This window comes from Vipera ursinii, assembly GCF_947247035.1.
Source record: "Vipera ursinii genome assembly, chromosome: 1".
Taxonomy (NCBI): domain Eukaryota; kingdom Metazoa; phylum Chordata; class Lepidosauria; order Squamata; family Viperidae; genus Vipera; species Vipera ursinii.
Window position 1 is genome coordinate 344,141,521 of NC_139512.1, and position 20,723 is coordinate 344,162,243.

At 46.9% G+C, this 20,723-nt stretch overlaps 1 protein-coding gene across 3 annotated transcripts in view; it reads right to left on the bottom strand.

The window, feature by feature from the left end:
- Window positions 1-5,768: 5,768 nt before the first annotated feature.
- The window catches only part of CASTOR2 (cytosolic arginine sensor for mTORC1 subunit 2), a 118,889-nt gene continuing 103,934 nt past the window's right edge, over window positions 5,769-20,723 (bottom strand). Inside the window, exons 8-10 of one of the 3 annotated variants that reach the window (XR_014490827.1) lie at window positions 16,902-16,996; window positions 15,983-16,182; window positions 5,769-5,897 (exon numbers count right to left, since the gene is read on the bottom strand). Coding sequence is in view for 2 of the 3 variants with exons in the window: in XM_083349400.1 (XP_083205526.1) it covers window positions 5,832-5,897; window positions 16,902-16,996 (161 nt within the window). In the remaining variant the exon portion in view is untranslated. Of the gene's footprint in view, window positions 5,898-12,219; window positions 12,446-15,982; window positions 16,183-16,901; window positions 16,997-20,723 lie in introns of those variants that run through there. The other 2 variants (XM_083349400.1, XM_083349401.1) reach the window with 2 other exon arrangements.

Consider the following 20,723-nt stretch of genomic DNA (forward strand, 5'->3'; position numbering starts at 1 on the left):
CTATTTTCATGGAATTCTTTCCTGGCTTGTTCTCACTGATATCATTTCCATCACAAGTGGTTGTGCCCCTTACTCTGTCTCACATATCATTGCTTTCAAAAATTTCTTGGCAAGAAAAGCGTATTTTTCACCCTCTGGCTGAGATAATTCCACGTTGGAATTTACTTAGAAGGAACACACAATATGTTGGAAACCTTTGGATTATTTTTTACGTTGGTGGACCAATGGATTTGTCAGTATTGTCATTACTTTGTCTGACATTGCCACGAGCAGGTAGACTAACAACTCAAGATCTGAACCAGAACAAATAATGAGTAGTCTTTAATTGTGGCTTATTGAAACAAGCCAGTTTCAAGCTAAGGAGTATAAAGGGAGATTTGTTTTACTTAGTTATGTTTCCTGCATAACTGCAGTTAATTGAAATGGAAGCTAGAAATGGCCTTCTTTACATCTTAGTTAGGAAGCAGGAAGAGCTTCCATTGAAACTCTGCTCCCCATCTACTGCTAGAGGGGACAATAATAGTGTTTTACAGGATTGGAAACTCAGACCAGGAAAAAAAAACATCAAATCACATTGAATTCTTGAATTTAGTAGTCCTGTCATGACGAGAGTGGTACCAGAATTCTGCACTGGAATAAATTCAGTTGTGATTCTTACCGTTCCATTCCAATTTCTGGTTTCTAAGTTCACCACCCTCTAAGTGTGTTTAGATTTCATTGAATAGTGTACAGTTAGTCCTTGATTTAGGACTACAATTGATTTCAAAATTTCTGTTGCTAAGCAAAGTCATTGTTAAGTGAGTTTTTCCCCATTTTATGACTTCTTGCCATATTTGGTAAGTGAATCACTGCAGTTGTTAAGTTAGTAACATGGTTGTTAAGTGAATCTGGCTTCCTCATTGACTTTGCTTATCCGAAGGTTACAGAAGGTGATCACATGATCCCTGGACATTGCAACCGTCATAAATACAAGCCAGTTGCCAAGGGTCTGAATTTCAATCACATGACCATGGGGATACTGCAATGGTCCTAAGGGTAAAATGGTCATGTCACTTCCTTCAGTGCTGTTGTAACTTTGAATGATCATTAAATGAATGGTTGTAAGTTAAGGACTACCTTTAAACTCTTCCTCCTCCCTTCCCCTATATTTTAAAGATTTCTGGGTGCGTTGGCAAATTTTGGGATCTCCTCTTCAACTTGCCCCTTGTGCCTCGTTTTGGATTCCCACAATTGGTACTCAAAATGAGAACAGTAGAAATGGAGTAGATCAGGAGTCCCCAACCCCCGGTCTTTGGACCGGCACAGGGCCACGGCATGCCAGAAACTGGGCTATGGAAAGAAGTGAAGCCCTATCCGTGAGATGCAGACAACACGCAAAACCACGACCCCTCCGGTCCACAGAAAAACCTTTCTCCGCGGAACCGGTTCCTGGTGCCCAAAAGGTTGGGGGCCTCTGCAGGATCCAATCTGGGTCAGTCACGGGGACCAGAGGTTTAGTCTTTTGTGCTTTCAGATTTGGGATGGAGCCCACCCTCAGGGGGCTTCTCTCACCAGCATGTGTCAGCTGCCACTTCATGCTTTTGCTTTGCATTCAGTACCAACTGCCATGACCTCAAGGGGGGGGGGGGTGGCTAGATGGGAGGGGGGAAGCTTCAGGGGAAATGAAAGCTTACTGCATCTGAGAGAAGCTTCAAGGTCAGATGGCTGGGAATGGAACACAGCTGTATGCCAAATCTACTCCTGAATTGACCGTTCTAAAACCATCTTGTTCAAATTTGACTGGACATGGGGGACCAGGGATGGGAGGCAGCTAGGGGAGGGAAATGTTACACTTTGAAACTTTTGGCGCACACTTTTCAGTTCTGGCTTTGACTTACTGTAATTCACTTGACTTCTAGTCAACTATTCCTTTCTCACTGAAATTGAGTTAAAGATTATTCTTAGAGGTTCAAGCTGAGACAGGTCTGACAGTGTGACAGATTCTGGTGAGAGAGAAGTTCCCCAAGGATGAGCTCCAACATGAGTCCAAAAGCTCGGAAGACTAAACGTCTGGTTCTGGTGACCGACCCAGATTGGATCCTGCAACATTATCCTGGGTAGGTATATTTGCCTTCGTTCGTTCGTATATTATTTGCCATGTAGTAGGATGCAGAATAGGGACGCGGTGGCTCAGTGGGTTAGGACGCTGAGCTTGTCGATCAGATGGTTGGCAGTTTGGCGGGTTGAATCCCGAGTGCCGCATAACACAGTGAGCGCCTGTTACTCGTCCCAGCTTCTGCCAACCTAGCAGTTCGAAAGCACATAAAAATGCAAGTAGAAAAATAGGGACCACTACGGTGGGAAGGTAACAGCGTTCCGTGCGCCTTTGGAGTCTAGTCATGCCGGCCACATGACCATGGAGACGTCCTCAGACAAGCGCTGGCTCTTCAGCTTTGAAACGGAAATGAGCAATGGCCCCTAGAGTTGGAAATGACTAGCACGCATGTGCGGGAGAACCTTTACCTTTACCTAGGACGCAGAATGAGCATAAAGAGAGGAGAAAAGATTCAGAGTGACACCAAAGCTTAAATTTTGCACCAAAGATGTATTGGGAGGCCGCAGAAGGCTCTCTTAGAGGTATACAATTGCAGCAACACAGAGGTTTTTTCTAAGTATAAGTATTCAGAAATCATATTTTACATGTCCAAAACACCACAGCCTGGGCTTAGCCCTTTTAGTAATCTAAGAAGGAATTACATAAAAAAAAATCAAAGTACCATTTTTCCTTCTTGCAACTGAACTGGATGTAAGATAACCTCCAACCTTATAATCTGCAAGTGCTCTCAGAAGGGCCTGGGAATTTAAAGAGTTGTAATGCCCACCTCTTCCAGAGGGCTCCAGGTTGGTGAATGTTACCCTTGGGCAACCTGGGCCAATAACGCACCCATTTTATTTATTTTTTTTTACAGAAAATGTTGCACCCCTTCCCAAGCTGGTAAAAAAATTAGCTAGATCATGCTGGTTGAGAATTAATGGTGCCGTGATCCAGCACATCTGGAGAGCACCATTAGGGGATTTAGTAGAAACATACAGGTGCAAAATTCACTGCTTAGTTTAAAGCAGCCTTCACCCAGACAAAGGAAATGCTGCAGGTAGGAAGAAATTCTATGTTAGGCTAAGCTACCTGGGCAAGCAGTTCAGTCTCATCTTTTCTGGCTGTAGTGGCTTTCAAGATCTCAGGGAAGGATAATTTCACTTCGACCGGCCCTGGAACTTTTTCAGTGTGCAAACTACCCCTGCTAATTGATGTGCCAGCCAGCTCTGATCACCTAGTGAAATCTTGCACTTGAAGGCCTCTGTATGGTCATTGTGGAGAAACAGAATGCATGAGGGAATACTGTACACCTTTTTTTGGAATCCAGCAAGTTTTCTTTCCCTATAATCTGGACGAAAGCAGAGAGGAACAGAAGTCCCAAGTTGGATCCTCACACACACACACACACACACACAAAGATTCAAGGGGGACTGGGATATATAGGACTAGGCAACCTTTTTGACCATTTGGGAATGTGACAGCATGTGGTAGCTGCAATTACAAAATGGCTACTGGGGTATTTGCGTGTGTTCATCCACAAAATGTCAGCCACAAATAACACAGGTAATCACAAATCATTCATCTATGAGAGCCCATAAATGAGTCAGTTGGTGTGAGCTTTCCTGCTTGTCAATTGCCTTTTTTTTAAAGAAAGTCAAATGGGGAAGGAGGCCTGTTGTGACAGCAAGGAAAACAGCCTAGCTGGGTACTTAACCATGGTTTTCTGAATGAATCCAATTGTCTTGTGTCAGCACAACAGCCAGATTTGCAAATTAACCAGTCAGAGTTTGCATTTCACATTCATTCTAGTTTCAACTTGTGAAGACCTTTGTCAATGATCATCTTAACACATGTACTATTCAGCTAAAATGTTGGGATAAAGGGTCACTCACAAATCATTTCTTGTATACATTATCTGGCATTTCCATCAATGCAGTTAGTGAAGACTGCCATTACTGAAGAGCTATCTGTGGTATTAATCACTGCTAGGTCTGAGGTTCCACAGGGGGTCTTAACACGTGTGATCCAGTATCCCCTAGTTAGTATGTGTTGATCTGGTTGCAAATCCAGAGCTTTCTATTCTTCTGTTTTCCTCTCAATGGATGTTTTAGTCTTCTACTTCCTTCCCAATAAAAATGGAAGCATTCAATTTCATTTTTCAGCTGCCATGTTAATAGCACAACCAGAAATATACCTGCATTTCATACTAAATGTGTGTAGGACGATAGTCTAAAATGGTTTACTTAAGAGGAAGCAACACAATTCAACATTTTCTTCTCCTTAAGTAGGCTAGTCCACCATTGATCCATACAATCTAGTTTCTGGTTGCTGACCAGCACCCTGGCACTTCCCAGCCAGGCTGGGTCATCTTAGAAGCTGCAGCTGGCAGAGCACAGCTGCCAGGGTCAAGAGCCACCCTCTTTCCTTGGTGCCAAGTCCAGGCCAAAACAAAGACTACTGTATATTTGGCTTAGTTTAATTTAAATGAACTTAAATCTGTTCCATTCACATGATTACTCCCTACATATTAAACTACTTTCCCTATCGCTCACATGAACAATCTTCAATTTAGTGATTGGCAATGTTTGGAAGAGTTGTGTATGCTGCATCCGAGGGTTGAAGGGGGGGAGGGGGAGAGACATGGTTTGAGCCCTTAGGCTAACATGAATTTATCAGAGAGGGAAATCTTAGTGTTATAATCTAAATATGGGCTTTGGCTTCTTACTCCTCTAATCAGACCAGCTTTGTAAATCAACTCCAGATCAGGATTTGCTACAGCAGAGACAAACCAAGAGATAGGAGGATGGGCATGAAGCTTAACTGAGACTCAGCAACCATTTGATGAGACAGATCTAATGATAGCAGGGACACACACACAGAGACACACACACACAGAGACACACACACACACACACACACACACACACACACAGAGAGAGAGAGAGAGAGAGAGAGAGAGAGAGAGAGAGAGAGAGAGAGAGAGAGAGAGAGAGAGAGATGGGTTTTGGCATTGTCACCTGAACTCTCAAGGAGATCTTACAAAATCCTGCTAGATTTGGCCATTACAATTGCAATGTTTCCACGGCCATTTTGAGTTTTATGGGCGTGCCACAGGCCACAGGTTATCCATGAAAGCTTGTTGCTGATTCCTGAAAAGCCACGTTGGTTGAGAAGTTAGGAAAGTTGAAGTCCAACCCATTCACAAGCCCGGATTGAAAAATGCTACTTCCTATTCCAGTCATTTCTGGGCACGAGACCCAATCTGGCTAGCAAGAGGATCTCCAAACAACATGAACACGCTGCTTTTCTCTGATCAAATGGCATCACCAGCAATTCCAGGTTCGCAGTTTCCATGTGAATACAACTGTAGCATATACCAACTACACCAACCAAAGGGGAAAAACAAAAACGAAAACAACAGCATAATAGTGACATTTCGCTTCAGAGCGGAATGCCAAAAAAAACCTTCACAGTGCTTTAATCCCAAAGATTCTTTCTTCATCTCCTCCCTGCCTTGAAGATATTATTTTTTATTACTATTTTGTAAAAAGCTACTGGGAGTCAATTGCCTATGCAATAGTCTTTTGTTTCATCACTTCTTCGTGGCATGACAATATTCCTCCCGTGCTCTCTTTGGAGTAAAAAAGAAAAAAAAAGAAAAAAAGAAAGAATCACCCACCCCATTGCTAGGAAATACTGAGAAGAATTCTTTGTCTCAAAATACACGTGGGTCCCATTCTAAAAAAAACACAAAAACTTAATATTTTTCAGGTTGACTGACTTGGAGTGCGTTGATAACACCGTGGATATTTTCTTCTGGAACCTGTGAGGAGAAAAAAAAACAACCAAAAGGTTCAAGAGGGTAAACTGACATTTTGGATAGCAATAGCATTTAGGCTTATATACCACCCCATAGTGCTTTTCAGCACTGGGTGGTTTACAATGTAAGCATTATTTGCCTATTGCCCCCCAGCAATCTGGGTCTTCATTTTACCAACCTCGGAAGGATGGAAGACTGAGTCAACCTTTACCCCTGTCAAGATCGAACTCCAGTCTGTGGGCAGAATTTGCAGGATTGTTTCTCCTGATCAGATTCAGCCTACCAGTGTGCTCAAGCTCTGCTGTTCTAGATCCCCACCAGCAGTGGGAGCTCTAAGTTGGCCCCCATGTTATAAAAAATACTTTGCATATGTGAGGTACCTTCTTGCTTGCATTTTGAAGAGCAGAGAAAGCCACTCTATTCTGATGGGCCTGTTGGTGTGGATGATAGCTCTAGTCCACATTGTGTTATATATGTAAACAATCCTTTAATAGATAGGTATAGATGTTAACAGTTCTAATAATACGGCTGCAACAAAGGGTAGAAACTAAAAGCAGCCTGACAGGAAAACACGCGGGAACTTTGACAGCTGTCAAAGTTCCTCGCACCGCGCAGGCGCCACCACTGACAGCTCGCGGCTGTCAAACGCCGGACTACGAAGAAGCCTGAGCTGTCAAAGCGTCCACCGTACAGCGCAGGCGCAACCACTGACAGCTCGCAGCTGTCAAAACACCAAGACACGCAGAAGCCGGAGCTGTCAACGAAAGACGACGCGGATTGGTTCCTGCCTGACAGGGCGCCAAAATGAACACCGCTGATTGGTCCTCGCTACCAGCTGCCGGCTATAAAAGCCGGACAAGTTATTCTATGTTTGCCTTGCTCTTAAAATAAACCTGTTGTTACTAGCCTGTCGTCCCGAGTGGTCCTTCGGCTACTTCACTGGCGACGAGGATGGGATCGCTCCGGAGCTGAAGTCACGGCCGAGGAAGGGAGTTCCCGGCAAGAGCTGTCACGGAAGTTTTAACTTCCATCGGAGCAACCCAGGACCGGACGACATGGCAAACTTCGGCCGTGTGAGGGAGTTTGATACCCGCCATCCCGAGAGATGGCAATCACACCTCGGCCAAGTCGAGGGATTCCTCCTCGTCAGTAAGATCACTGACGACCGAGCAAAGGCCGCCGCTCTGCTGTACATCAGCGGGCCCACGGTGTACGATGCAGCCGTTGGGTTGTTCAGCCCAGTGCCCATCACTGAAGTCTCCTACGCGGACTTGGTGGACCAGCTGAGCAAATACTACATGCCGGCTCGATCAGAACTGTACTGGCGGGTGCAATTCGCACAAAAGAAACAACGGCAGGACGAGCCCGCCAACGAATTCATCGCCGGGGTCAGACACGCCGCTAGGAACTGCTGCTTTCCCGACCTGGAAGACCGCATCAGAGACCAGGTGGTGATCGGTCTGAGGGACGAGAAGCTACAGAAAAAACTGACGTCCAAACCCGACATGAACCTGGCCGAGCTGACCAGGGAAATCATGGCATACGAACACAGCCACAAGAAGAAACCGACCAACACGACCCCGGAGACCCCCGCGACCGTCTACCAGGAAAGCGCAGCCTTCAGCGACAGCGGAGAATCGGTGGATTTCACCGACGGAGAAGCCCTGCAGCGCCGAATGGAGCACCGACAGCCAAGAAGGGGAAAAACGTCGGACCGCCGGGGGCCCAGGAACCCTCCACCGCCGCCGCCGCGTTACGAGCAACGAGCCGCCTGTGCCAGCTGCGGGGGCAATCATGCCCGAGGAAGCTGCCGCTTTAGGAACGCGAAATGCCACAATTGTGGGAAGACTGGCCACATCAAGCCGGTGTGCCGCAGCAAGGGCCGGGACAACATCAATGAGGTGGAGGCAAACCCCCCAGGTAGGCCAGCAGACCAGGCCAGCAGAGAACCCCACCCAGGGCCCCTGGTAGAGACAGTGGACAGAGTAAACAGCATAAGCTCCAAGGTTAAGGTCTGGGTCAGAATTCAGGGGGTGCCCTGCCACATGGAAGTAGATTCTGGGTTGGCTGTTTCCTTAATTTCTCTAACAACCTATCAGGAGATCTGTCAGAAGGGCCGGGGACAAATTCCCCTGAAACAAACTCAGGTACACCTAGCCGACTTCCAGAAAACCCCCATTCCGTTGGAAGGAAAAGCCAAGGTCGTAGTGCAGTACAAGGGGTTCAAGGGTCCCCTGGAGGTTTTAGTTACACCAGGGAACCGTACCAATTTGATAGGACTAAACTGGTTCAGCCCACTAGGTATCGCTTTAACTGGGGTTAACACCATCCTAACGCCCAGCCTAGAAGCCGTTTGCGATAAGTTCACCGACGTTTTCGATGGCACTTTAGGGAAATACACGGGCCCCCCCATCTCCTTACAGCTAAACCCTGCAATCCAACCAGTCAAGTTAAGAGCCAGGAGGGTACCTTTTGCCCTTAAGGAAAAAATCGAAAACGAACTTGATCGCCTCGTAGGACTAGGGGTACTGGAGCCAACAGAAGGGGGAACCTGGGAGACCCCTATCGTCACTCCAATCAAACCTAACGGGGAAGTAAGACTGTGCGCTGATTATAAGGCGACAGTCAACTTAGCCCTCAGCCCCCATGCCTACCCGGTGCCAGCGGTAAGGGACGTATTTGCTTCCATCCGCTCTGGCGCCCTTTTCGCCAAGCTTGATCTCACACAGGCGTATTTACAGCTGCCTGTCACTGAAGACACTGCGGAGGCCCAGACAATTGTCACCCACCGCGGTGCCTTTAAGGTAAAGAGGCTCCAATTTGGCATATCGGCGGCCCCGGGTATATTTCAGGGTATCATGGAGAAGACCCTGAAGGGAATACCCGGGGTCTGCCCCTATTTCGATGATGTTCTCATCGCCGGAGAAAACGAGGCAAACTTAGCTGACAGGCTGTCAGCTGTGCTGAGCCGGCTCAGAGAAGCCGGCCTCAAACTTAAGCGGGAAAAATGCTCTATTGGAGTTACATCCACTGAATTCCTAGGGTACAAAATAGATAGCCAGGGCATTCACCCCACCTCAGAAAAACTGCAGGCTATTCAGACCGCACCTAGTCCTAGGAACAAACAAGAGCTGCAATCCTTTTTAGGATTGTTAAACTTTTACCATGCCTTCATCCCCCATAAGGCCACTATTGCGGAGCCTCTGCATAGACTCCTAGACAAGGGTACAACTTGGTCCTGGACCAAAGAGCATGAGAGTAGCTTCCAATCGTTAAAAAAGATTATCTGTCACAGTTCAACTATCACTCTTTTCAGGGAGGACACCCCAATATGCATCGCTTGCGATGCCTCTCCCTATGGGATCGGGGCCGTCTTAAGTCACATATTCAAGGACGGCACACAAAGACCCATAGCCTTCTATTCACGCACGCTAACCAAAGCTGAAAGAAACTATGCCCAAATTGACAGGGAAGCCCTAGCAATAGTAGCAGGGGTCAAAAAATTTCATGATTACCTATATGGAAGACCATTTACCATAATCACAGATCACAAACCCCTGCTAGGCATATTCACGTGGAATAAAACTACCCCACAAATACTCTCCCCGAGAATGCTAAGATGGTCAACCTTCTTAGCAGCATATTCCTATCAACTAATACATAAACCAGGTAAAGAATTGGGACATGCTGACTGCCTCAGCAGACTGCCCATACAAACCAGGGACTCAGACCCAGCCCCAGCCAGCCAGATTTTAGCAATCTCCCAACTTCCAGAATGCCCCCTGACTGCAAACATCATAGCTAATAATTCTGCCAAAGATAAAATACTTGCCAGAATCCTCAAATGGGCCACAACAGGATGGCCAGCTCAAAATCCACAACCTCAATTCCAACCTTATTTTAACAGAAAAAATGAGATCTCAACACATAGAGGATGCCTGCTGTGGGGAAATAGGGTTATCATACCAGAGAAAAACATAGACCAAACATTACAAATTTTACACGAAGGACACCCTGGAATTGTAAAAATGAAGGCGATGGCTAGAAGTTATGTGTGGTGGCCGGGCATAGATAAACAAATAGAAAAGTATGTGGGGGGGGTGTTATGCCTGTCAAGAGACCAGGAATGAACCACCCCAGGCCCCAATCCATAAATGGGAGACTACCAGGAACCCTTGGTCACGTATACATATAGATTTTGCTGGACCCATCCAAGGCCAAAGTTTCTTAATTGTAGTAGACAGCCACTCAAAATGGCTGGAAGTCACACCCCTTAGAAAAACAACGTCCCAAGCCACTATTCAAGCTTTACGAAAAATATTCGCTACTCACGGCCTACCTGACACCATAGTTTCTGACAACGGACCTCAATTCACCTCTCGTGAATTTCAGATCTTCGCTATGAAGAATTGTATTAGGCTGGTCACGTCGGCGCCGTTCCACCCATCGTCAAACGGAATGGCTGAAATTATGGTACGATCCACAAAAGAAGCATTAAAAAAATTCGTTAAAGGAAACTGGCAGAGGCGCCTCAGCCAGTTCCTCTTAGCACAACACACAACACCATGCTCCACGACCGGCAAATCACCGGCGGAATTAAGATGGGGGAGAAGGCTAATAACACGTCTGGACAGACTGCACCCGGACACGTATCCAGAAGAAAAACAACACCCCCAACCCGCCCGCACACTCACCCCAGGTCAATTGATTTGGGCACGATCATACACAGATAAAAACAAGTGGGTCCAAGGGACAGTAATAAAACAAACAGGGCCCATATCATACCTTATAGCTACGCAAGCACAGGGCAACATTCGCCGCCATATTGATCAGCTCAGACCCAGACAACCACCACACCATTCTGAGCAACCAACCAACGCCAGCATACAGCCCCCACCGGAAATGCTGCCTATCCCAAACCAGGAAGAAGAACACCAAAACGAAGATCCGGAACCAGACCAACCTCCACCCCTTCGCCGCTCGACCAGGAATCGGAGACCACCCACCTACCTAAAAGACTATCAGTGGGCAGGTTCAAACATCCAAGAGGACGGAAACGCACCAGGGGAGGGGTAAGGGGTGTGTTATATATGTAAACAATCCTTTAATAGATAGGTATAGATGTTAACAGTTCTAATAATACGGCTGCAACAAAGGGTAGAAACTAAAAGCAGCCTGACAGGAAAACACGCGGGAACTTTGACAGCTGTCAAAGTTCCTCGCACCGCGCAGGCGCCACCACTGACAGCTCGCGGCTGTCAAACGCCGGACTACGAAGAAGCCTGAGCTGTCAAAGCGTCCACCGTACAGCGCAGGCGCAACCACTGACAGCTCGCAGCTGTCAAAACACCAAGACACGCGGAAGCCGGAGCTGTCAACGAAAGACGACGCGGATTGGTTCCTGCCTGACAGGGCGCCAAAATGAACACCGCTGATTGGTCCTCGCTACCAGCTGCCGGCTATAAAAGCCGGACAAGTTATTCTATGTTTGCCTTGCTCTTAAAATAAACCTGTTGTTACTAGCCTGTCGTCCCGAGTGGTCCTTCGGCTACTTCACACATCTTTTGGATTCTGTTGTGTTAGGTTTATTTTTCTATTATGCTGTAGACCAGACATGTCAAACTTGTGACGTCACGTGACATTGCGCAACGTATCAGGACGGTTTTGCCATTGCCAGCAATGGGGTGGGCGCAGCTTCCGCATGACGCGTCCGGGCTGGCAGTTTAACACCCCTGCTGCAGACCAATGTTTCTCAGCCGTAGCCACTTTAAGATGAGTGGACTTCAACTCCCAGAATTCTCCAGTCAGCTACGGTGGCTAGAAAATTCTGGGAGCTGAAGTCCACATGTCTTAAAGTTGCCAAGGTTGAGAAACACTGATTTAGACTGTCAATAGATTGTCTGCATAGGAAAAAGACAATGAAGAAACTCCAGTTTTCTTGTTAGACCCAGCCTCTCTGCTCATCTCTGACCTTATATTTTCACTGAAGCGTGGGAAGTTAAGCACTACAGGCAGTCCTCAACTTAGAACAGTTCCTTTAGTGATCATTCAAAATTACAACAGTACTGAAAAAAGTGACTTATGACCAATTTTCACACGTACAATCATTGCAGCATTCCCTTAGCCACATGGTCGAAATTCAGATGCTTGGCAACTGAGTCACATTTACGACAGTTGCCGTGTCCTAGGGCCATAGGACCACATTTTGCAACCTTCTGAAAAGCAAAAACAGTGGGGAAGCCAGATTCACTTCACAACTGTTTTACCAACGTAACTGCAGTGATTCACTTAAAAACTTTGGCAAGAAAGGTCACAAAATGGGGCAAAATTCACTTTAACAACTGTCTTACTTAACAACAGAAATTTTGGGCTCAATTGTGGTCACAAGTCAAGGACTACCAGGATTATGCAATGAATCAACCCCTTGTAAATAAGGTAAATGCAAGAGTTTCATACTTCTCTCATTAATAGTTCACAATGTTTTCTTCTTCCCTTTGGAATGTAAACAACTTACTTTTTATTAAGCCAAAGGAGAATGATCAAAGCCAACTCTGAAATAAAGATTTGGTGTTGCACTGGTAGAAATGAAGTGTGCATGAAGACAAGAACTACCTTAGCTTTCTCCCTTGACTTGACAAATTCTCTGCCTGGAGCTTATTTATAGGTATATGAGCATTAGTAAGGTGAGAGCCTCACCTGAAGAGGTAGGGCCAGCTGCAGATGTTATCACATGAGTGAGAAATAGGTCAGTGTGTTAGTTTTGAGATAGGAGTGGATGGGCTTATCTCATTGATATGGTTAATGTTCAAGGAAAGTAAACCCAACAAATCTAATCATTTGACCTTCGCTATCTGAGATCATGTTGACTTTCTGTTCTTAAATACACACTACGGCTTCCAAGCTGGAAAAAGAAGACGATGCTAATAGCAAAGAGAGGGGGGGTGGGGGGAGGAGAAACAATTTTGACTTTTCTGCTCAAGCTTTTAATGGGTTAAAGGTCAGCAGGTGGAAAGGAGCTTAATGCCTTGTTAACAGGAAAAATAACAGACACCCCCATGAGAGTTGGAGGGGTGGGTTGGTGAGGGCAGAAATACACAATGCCTGGCTTGAAAAGTCAAATAACCCAGGTGTGGTGTCAAATAGATGAGAAAAACTGTTGAGAATTTGTGTAATTCTCAACACCTCCTCATAATGATTAGGTAAAGAATGGTAGATTTTGGCACTGAAACTTGTTGGAAGTGAATTTGCATGCTTCAAATATTTCCTACATGAATGTGAGTTGGGCAAAATTTGGTTACAGATGATTCTTCTCTGGGGGGGATATTTTATATTTCCTTTTTAAAGTGTACAGTGTGTTAGAGGGTCATTCTAGGAGGAACTGGAGAAGAAATCAGTATTCACAAAAAGCCCCCAGGTTTTTCAGATATTCTTGGCTTTATAATCTTCAAGCGGTGATGCGCTCCGACCCTCTGGTTTTGTCCCGTGGTTCCGGGAACGAGGATGAGCAGCCACCTGAGCTCAGGCTTGTGTATTTTAACGCCAGGTCCGTAGTCAATAAGGCCCCTCTCATCCGTGATTTGGTTGAGGAGGAGCGTGCGGACCTGGCTTGCATTACGGAGACCTGGTTGGGCCCAGAGGGAGGTGTCCCTCTGGTTGACATTTGCCCACCAGGTTTCCAGGTGCTTCACCGGCCTCGGGCTCAGGGTAGGGGCGGGGGTGTGGCGGTAGTTGTGAGGGAGACCTTATGTCCGCGGGAGGCCACCGTTGTCCAAATAGCCGGGTGTGAGTCTCTCCTCATGAGATGTGGCCCTAGGGCTCAGTTGGGCTTGCTGCTGGTGTACCTTTCGCCTAGTCGCATAGCAGCAGCCCTGCCTGAGCTTCTCGACATCCTCTCGGGGTTGGTGATTGAATTCCCCAGATTTATGATTTTGGGTGACTTCAATCTGCCATCCCTGGGGGATCATCTGAGTTAGCTCGGGAGTTCATGGCTTCCATGACGGCCATGGACCTGATGCAAGTAATTCAGGGCCCGACTCATGGGGGGGGGGGGTGTCACACGCTCGATCTGATTTTTCTATCTGGCCGGTGGTTAGATGATCTGGGTGGGGGTTCCCCAATTGTTACGCCCCTGTCATGGACCGATCATCATCTCCTGCGGCTGGTCTTCCGTTTTGCCACTCCCCGTCGTGGGGTTGTTGAACCAACTAGATGGTTCCGCCCTAGGCGCTTGATGGACCCTGAGCGGTTCCAGGCAGCGCTTGGGTCCCCACCTGCCGCCTTTGTTCACAGCTCGGCCGATGCCTTAGTGGAAGCCTGGGAAAAGGCAGCCACGGAGGCACTCAACCAAGTTGTACCCATGTGATCCCAGTGGGCTCCGTGGTTTTCTGCGGAGCTCCGGGAGATGAAGCGTCGGAGACGGGGCCTAGAGAGCTGCTGGAGGTCCAGCCGGTCTGAATCCGACCGATTGCGACTAAGGTCCTTTACGAGGTCTTATCTCGCGGCGATGAGGACGGCAAGGTCTAACTACTTTGCTACCCTCATCGCGTCCGTAGATAATCACCCGGCCGCCCTGTTTAGGGTGACTCGCTCCCTCCTTAATCAGGAGGTGAGGGAGTAGCCCTTGCAGGGTCATGCCGAGGAGTTTAGCCAACATCTGTTGGACAAAATCACTTGGATCCGGACCGGTTTGGACTCCGACTGGGCAGAGTCTGACGGTGAGGACATGGGCGGTCTTGGCAATGTTATCTGGGAGGAGTTCGATCCAGTGACTCTGGAAGAGGTGGACAGGATTATGGGGAGGCTGAGCTCCACCACGTGTTTATTGGACCCGTGCCCCTCCTGGCTGGTTTATTCGGCTCGGGAGGGGACACGAGGCTGGTTTCAGGCAGTGATAACTGCTTCTTTGAGTGAGGGTAGTTTTCCCGCCGCCTTGAAGGAGGCGGTGGTGAGACCCCTCCTCAAGAAGCCTGCCCTGGACCCAGCTGTTTTAAACAACTATCGTCTGGTCTCCAACCTTCGCTTTCTTGCGAAGGTTGTTGAGAGCGTGGTGGCGCATCAGCTTCCTTTGTTCCTGGAGGAAGCTGATTATCTGGACCCGTACCAATCGGGCTTCAGGCCCGGGTACAGCACGGAGATGGCATTGGTCACGCTGGTGAATGATCTCTGGCGGGCTCGGGACAGGGGTTGTTCCTCTGTCCTAGTCCTATTAGACCTTTCAGTGGCTTTTGATACTATCGACCATGGTATCTTACTGCAGCGTCTCAGGGGGTTGGGAGTGGGAGGCACCGTCTTACGGTGGTTCTCCTCCTACCTCCTGGGACATTCGCAGTCGGTGTTGGCAGGAGGGCAGAGGTCGGCCTCGAGGCCTCTCATTTGTGGAGTTCCTCAGGGGTCGGTCCTCTCGCCCCTCCTGTTCAACATCTATATGAAGCCTCTGGGTGAGATCATTCGTGGTTTTGGGGTTGGGTATCATCAATACGCTGATGATACCCAGCTTTTTATTTCTACCCCAAACCACCCCAGTGATGCCCTCGATGTGATGTCCCGATGCCTGGAGGCGGTTCGGGTCTGGATGGGGAGGAACAGGCTTCGGCTCAACCCCGACAAGACTGAGTGGCTATGCGTGCCGGCATCTCGGGAAATTCAGATTATTCCATCTCTAACCATGGGGGGTGAGATATTACCCCCCGTAGATAGGGCTCGCAACTTGGGTGTCCTCCTAGACTCACAGCTCTCCTTGGAAGATCATATAGGAGCTGTGACTAGGGGGGCCTTCGCCCAGGTTCGCCTGGTGCGCCAGTTGCGGCCCTATCTGGACCGAGATGCCTTGCGCACAGTCACTCATGCTCTCGTGACCTCCCGTTTGGACTACTGCAATGCTCTCTACATGGGGCTGCCCTTGAGGACTACTCGGAGGCTTCAGCTGGTGCAGAATGCAGCCGCGCGAGTGGTGGTGGGGGTTTCCCGGTACTCCCATGTAACACCTCTACTCCGCGAGCTGCATTGGCTTCCAGTTGCCCTCCGGGTAAGATTCAAGGTGCTGGTAATGACCTATAAAGCCCTAAATGGCATGGGTCCGGATTACTTACGGGAGCACCTGCTGCCGGCATCAACTTCCCTTCGTCCAGTGCGCTCCCACAGGGAGGGCCTCCTTAGGGTGCCATCGGTCAAAGAGTGTCGACTGGCGACCCCCAGGGGAAGGGCGTTCTCTGTGGGCGCGCCAGACCTTTGGAACCGTTTACCGGTTGAGCTCCGGATGGCTCCCGACCTTCGCTCCTTCTGATGTGACCTAAAAACATACTTACGGTATTTGAACAGTCCGGCCTGGTCTGATGGGTTTGGGGTATTTTAATATTATTGTATTAATTTTATTGGAATTGGGCTGTATTATTGAATTTTTTAACTTTTGTATATAGTATTTTTATGGTATTTGCCCTGTACACCGCCCTGAGTCCTTCGGGAGAAGGGCGGTATAGAAATTAAATAAAACAAAATAAATAAATAAATAATAAGGAAACAGGAATAAAATTCCTACAACCAGCACATATGCTTTTCAAAAATAAATCCAAACTTTCCTATTTATTTTTTTTTGGAGGGGGACATTACATTTTTTTAAGAGAATGGCAAATCAATACAAAATGGAAAGTCATCCCTATTGACAAGGGCAATTTGAAAGGTTTCAAACCTTCAGCCAAAGGCAGGAGGGAATTTTGTTAAGGTAGCTCTCCTCTATAAGCCCCATACAAATAAGGAACATGGTGTCCTTCAGAATCTTGTAATTTTTATAAGAAAGATTAAGCCTGAGGCTTAGTTGGGGAAAACATGTTTCCGACTTCTCCAGGTAAAATTACTTTTAAATCTATGGACAGCTGCTTACTGGTCATGCAAATAAACTTTCTCCAAGTAAGGGCTCTTTTGAGGTGTTGGCTAACACTGTCTGGAGATATGCAACATATGAGAAAGGCAGAGTGAGAGTAGCACAGACATTATTCATCTCAATCAACTCACCAGTGCATGATCAAACTTAAAAGTACTGATGTAATAGGCGGGGATGTCTGCGGCAGCTAAAGGCTCAGAGATCTGAGCCACGATTCCACACTCATCTGGGGAGAAGAAAAAGCTCATTAAACTTCACAATGGCAAAAAGAGAGCTAGCTTTAGTTGTCCAAGACCCAATAACATCCAAATTAATTTATAGAAACACTCTGCATAGAGTGGCCTATTTACATTATTCAGAAACCTCTGCTTAGTTTATGAATCGGAAGCCCCCTTAAGCACAGTTGCAATAGAGATTTCAGCAACTCTCTCCTGTCTCCAAGACCTTGTGAAATTTCAAAGCTCACAGAGTATAGAGCAGACGTATCTATATCTTCCAGGCAAAACTAGTGAAATCTCACCAGAGTGGATCCATACTTTCCCCCACCAAAAATCAACTTTAGAGCTTCACAAAAGGTCACTTGTAGGTGCTGCATTATTGGCAAGTTGTAAATTGACTGTTAAAACAGAAGCATGCATTTGTTTCAATCTGAATGGGATACCAGACCACATTTTCACTTGTTCTACATATAATAAAAAGGTAAAGGTTCCCCCGCACATGCGTGCTAGTCGTTTCCGACTCTAGGGGCCGGTGCTCATCTCCGTTTCAAAGCCGAAGAGCCAGCGCTTGTCTGAGGATGTCTCCGTGGTCATGTGGCCGGCATGACTAGACGCCAAAGCCACACGGAGCGTTGTTACCTTCCCACCGTAGTGGTCCCTATTTTTCTACTTGCATTTTTACGTGCTTTCGAACTGCTAGGTTGGCAGAAGCTGGGACGAGTAACAGGCGCTCACTCTGTTACGCGGTACTCGGGATTCGACCCGCCAAACTGCTGACCTTCTGATCGACAAGCTCAGCATCCTAACCCACTGAGACACCCTTCTACATATAATAAAAAGATATAAACAGTGGCATGTTTTATGATTTCTACAAGACCATTATTAATTTAATGGCAGCATGGACAGTTGCCTTTGGCCTATGGTAGCAATTCTTTTTAGTCTCTCTGGAACCTGCTGGAAAAATAAAATGGTGGGACAGTTGCAGCAACAGCTTGCCCGATTCATAAAAATGAAATGATGGAAGACACCAGGAAGTGGCTGCTAAAATCAGCCCTGTAGCAGGAGACAGAAAGAGCTGTTCTTCCCTGCCTCTTCTTTAGAAAATACAGCCCTTCAAGGCAATGAGGATAAGACGTGAATAATACATTCCAAGAGATATTAAGTTTAGTCCTACTTATCATGTGGACACAGATATATTGTAAAGTGATTTAGCTGGGAGAGGAGGGTGCATAGTTCTGGCACTATTTTTAGAGTGAGAATTAGGATTTAAATCTTCAGAACTTGTTTGTTTGCCGATTTTGCAACGAAGGGAAGCCAATCCCATCTGTGTTACGTGCCTCAGGGAGGAGCGCTCCTGATGTTCTGGCCCAGATCTTTTACCAACCTTCCTCTCAGTGGGCAAGGATTATGGGAACTGCAGTCCAAATGGCTAGAAAATTCTGGGCTGAAAATGATGTGGCTCAGTTAACTGATATAGGCTATTTTCGTCTCCAGTTTTCCCCAAGGTGGTGCTTTACAGACATACTGAAGCTACCGTTCTCAGTATTCAGAGCATCTAACAGCAGCTGGATCACTTTGCTGACTTTCTCTACAGAAAAAAAAATGGTCACAAGCAATAGCAAAAAAACCTGAAAGTCTCATTATCAATGCAATAATGGTCAATTTACTTTGGTCCTCTCACAGAAGCCTTCTTCTCTGCTGAAGGAAGTCTCAGATTTATGAGACTTCCCTCCCCGTTCCAGCTCCATCAAAAGGAAGGCGCCCTGGCGTATTAGAAGAGACTGCAGAGATTGCAGCAGTGACAATATCACTGCCTAAAAATCTTACTTTCCTGCAACTGATCTGCAAGCTGGCTTGCAAGAAGAATTAATGGTCACTGTCATATAAAACTAATGGGCCAAATCTGCCGCCTTCTTTTTTTTCCCTGTCTCTGGAAAAGGGATGTTTCCAGAAGGTCATCCGTTCCCTGCTGTCACTTATTGTCCCTCTTCTCTGGCATTTCCTTGGCCTCAAAGCACTTCTGAATACAGGGGAGAGCAGTTAAACAAGCCATAAGCAGCCATGCAGGCTACCAAGTCCATACTCTTTATTGCAAGGAGACGGTAAGGAAGGGCTGATAGAAGTGGGGAAGCCTGCAGACTTACTAATGTGGGATTTAATGCAATACATTTAAAACTCCTGGGAGGCAGAGTAACAGAGGAAGTTGAGATACCAAATAAAGCTTTAGATAATAGGGAGCAGGCAGCTATCAGGGTCAGCCCTATCATTAGACAGAATGAGGTGACTGCCTCAAACAGCAGGTACTGAAATATGATTCAGTGTGTTTATTCAGACATCCTCAGCATATGGAACTGTATTATCACATATCTTAACCTTTTGCCCAAACACCAAAATGTCTGACTGGGCCTGGCTCCCATCTGTGTAGAAGCCACCTGGAATTAGGTTCTCCAGAGCTATTGTTCAGGAAGAAGAGTCAGCCAGTTCACTCCTTGGTGTCCCAATACAGGCAGCTCCTCGACTTATGACCACAATTGTGCCCCAAATTTCTGTTGCTGAGACATTCGTTAAGTGAATTTCGCTCCGTTTTACGACCTTTCTTGCCACAGTTGTTAGGTAAATCACGGCAGTTACTAAGTTAGCAACACGATTGTTAAACAAATCTGGTTTCCCCACGGACCCTGCTTGTCAGAAGGATGCAAAAGGTGATCGCATGACCCTGGGACGCTGCAGCCGTCATAAATATGAATCAGTTGCCAAGCATCCACATTAAGATCACGTGACCGTGGGGATGCTGCAACGGCCATAAGTGTGAAAAACAGTCATAGGTCACTTTTTTCAGTATCATCATTAACTTTGATTTATCACTAAATGAACTGTCGTAAGTTGAGGATTACCTGTACATTGGGGGGTAGGGGTGGGCTGCATGGCACTCTCCCAGAAGTGAGCATCGCAGCAGATTGGTTGCTTCCCAAAAGAGATCTATGCAAAAGGTAAGTTGAAACAGGAGTGTGGGGAGGAGGGGTGGGACTCAGTGGGGTGGGAAGCACTCTCAAAGTCTGCAGGGACCAACAGGTTATATAGGGGGACGAGTGGTCGGAGGGGCCCTGCAGTGTCCCTATGGTTGGTCATAAAGGCAGGCAGTTTGCCAAGGGCCAAAATTTTGTTCACACGACTGCAAGGGTGCTGCAGAGGCTTTAACTTTGAGCAGGAGTTTTATGTCCCATTGTTCAGTGCTGTCGTAATTTCAGATGGTCGCTGGACAAATGGTCGTAAGTCGAGGACTTCTTGTAACAGTTAAAAGGTGGTCACCCCAATCAGGCCAGCATCAGAACTTTCAGTTCATGAAGCCCATCAGCTAACCATGATCTTTCCCATGGTACTTCATTCCATGCCTTTTCCCCTACAAGGATTACATCTCCCCGACAGTCAGTCAATATTCATTCAGCACATGCTCAGCGCTTGTAACTGGGTTATTCGGTTCGTCTGCTCCTCCAGCTTGTTTTTCAACATTTTTTTCCTTATTTAAGTATATTTTGCACTTGAAAGGTTCTCCACGTTTGCCAGAGCTGCCTGTATGCATATGTTTCTTATGCACAAAAGGTGTGGTTTGGGGATACATTAAACAGAGATGCACAACTTGAAGTCCTAGCCTTTCCCTTCCCCAAAATCTTTTTTAGAAGTTGCCACCAGATTGTAATTTTTAAAATGAGTTGAGATGACACTTACGAAACATAT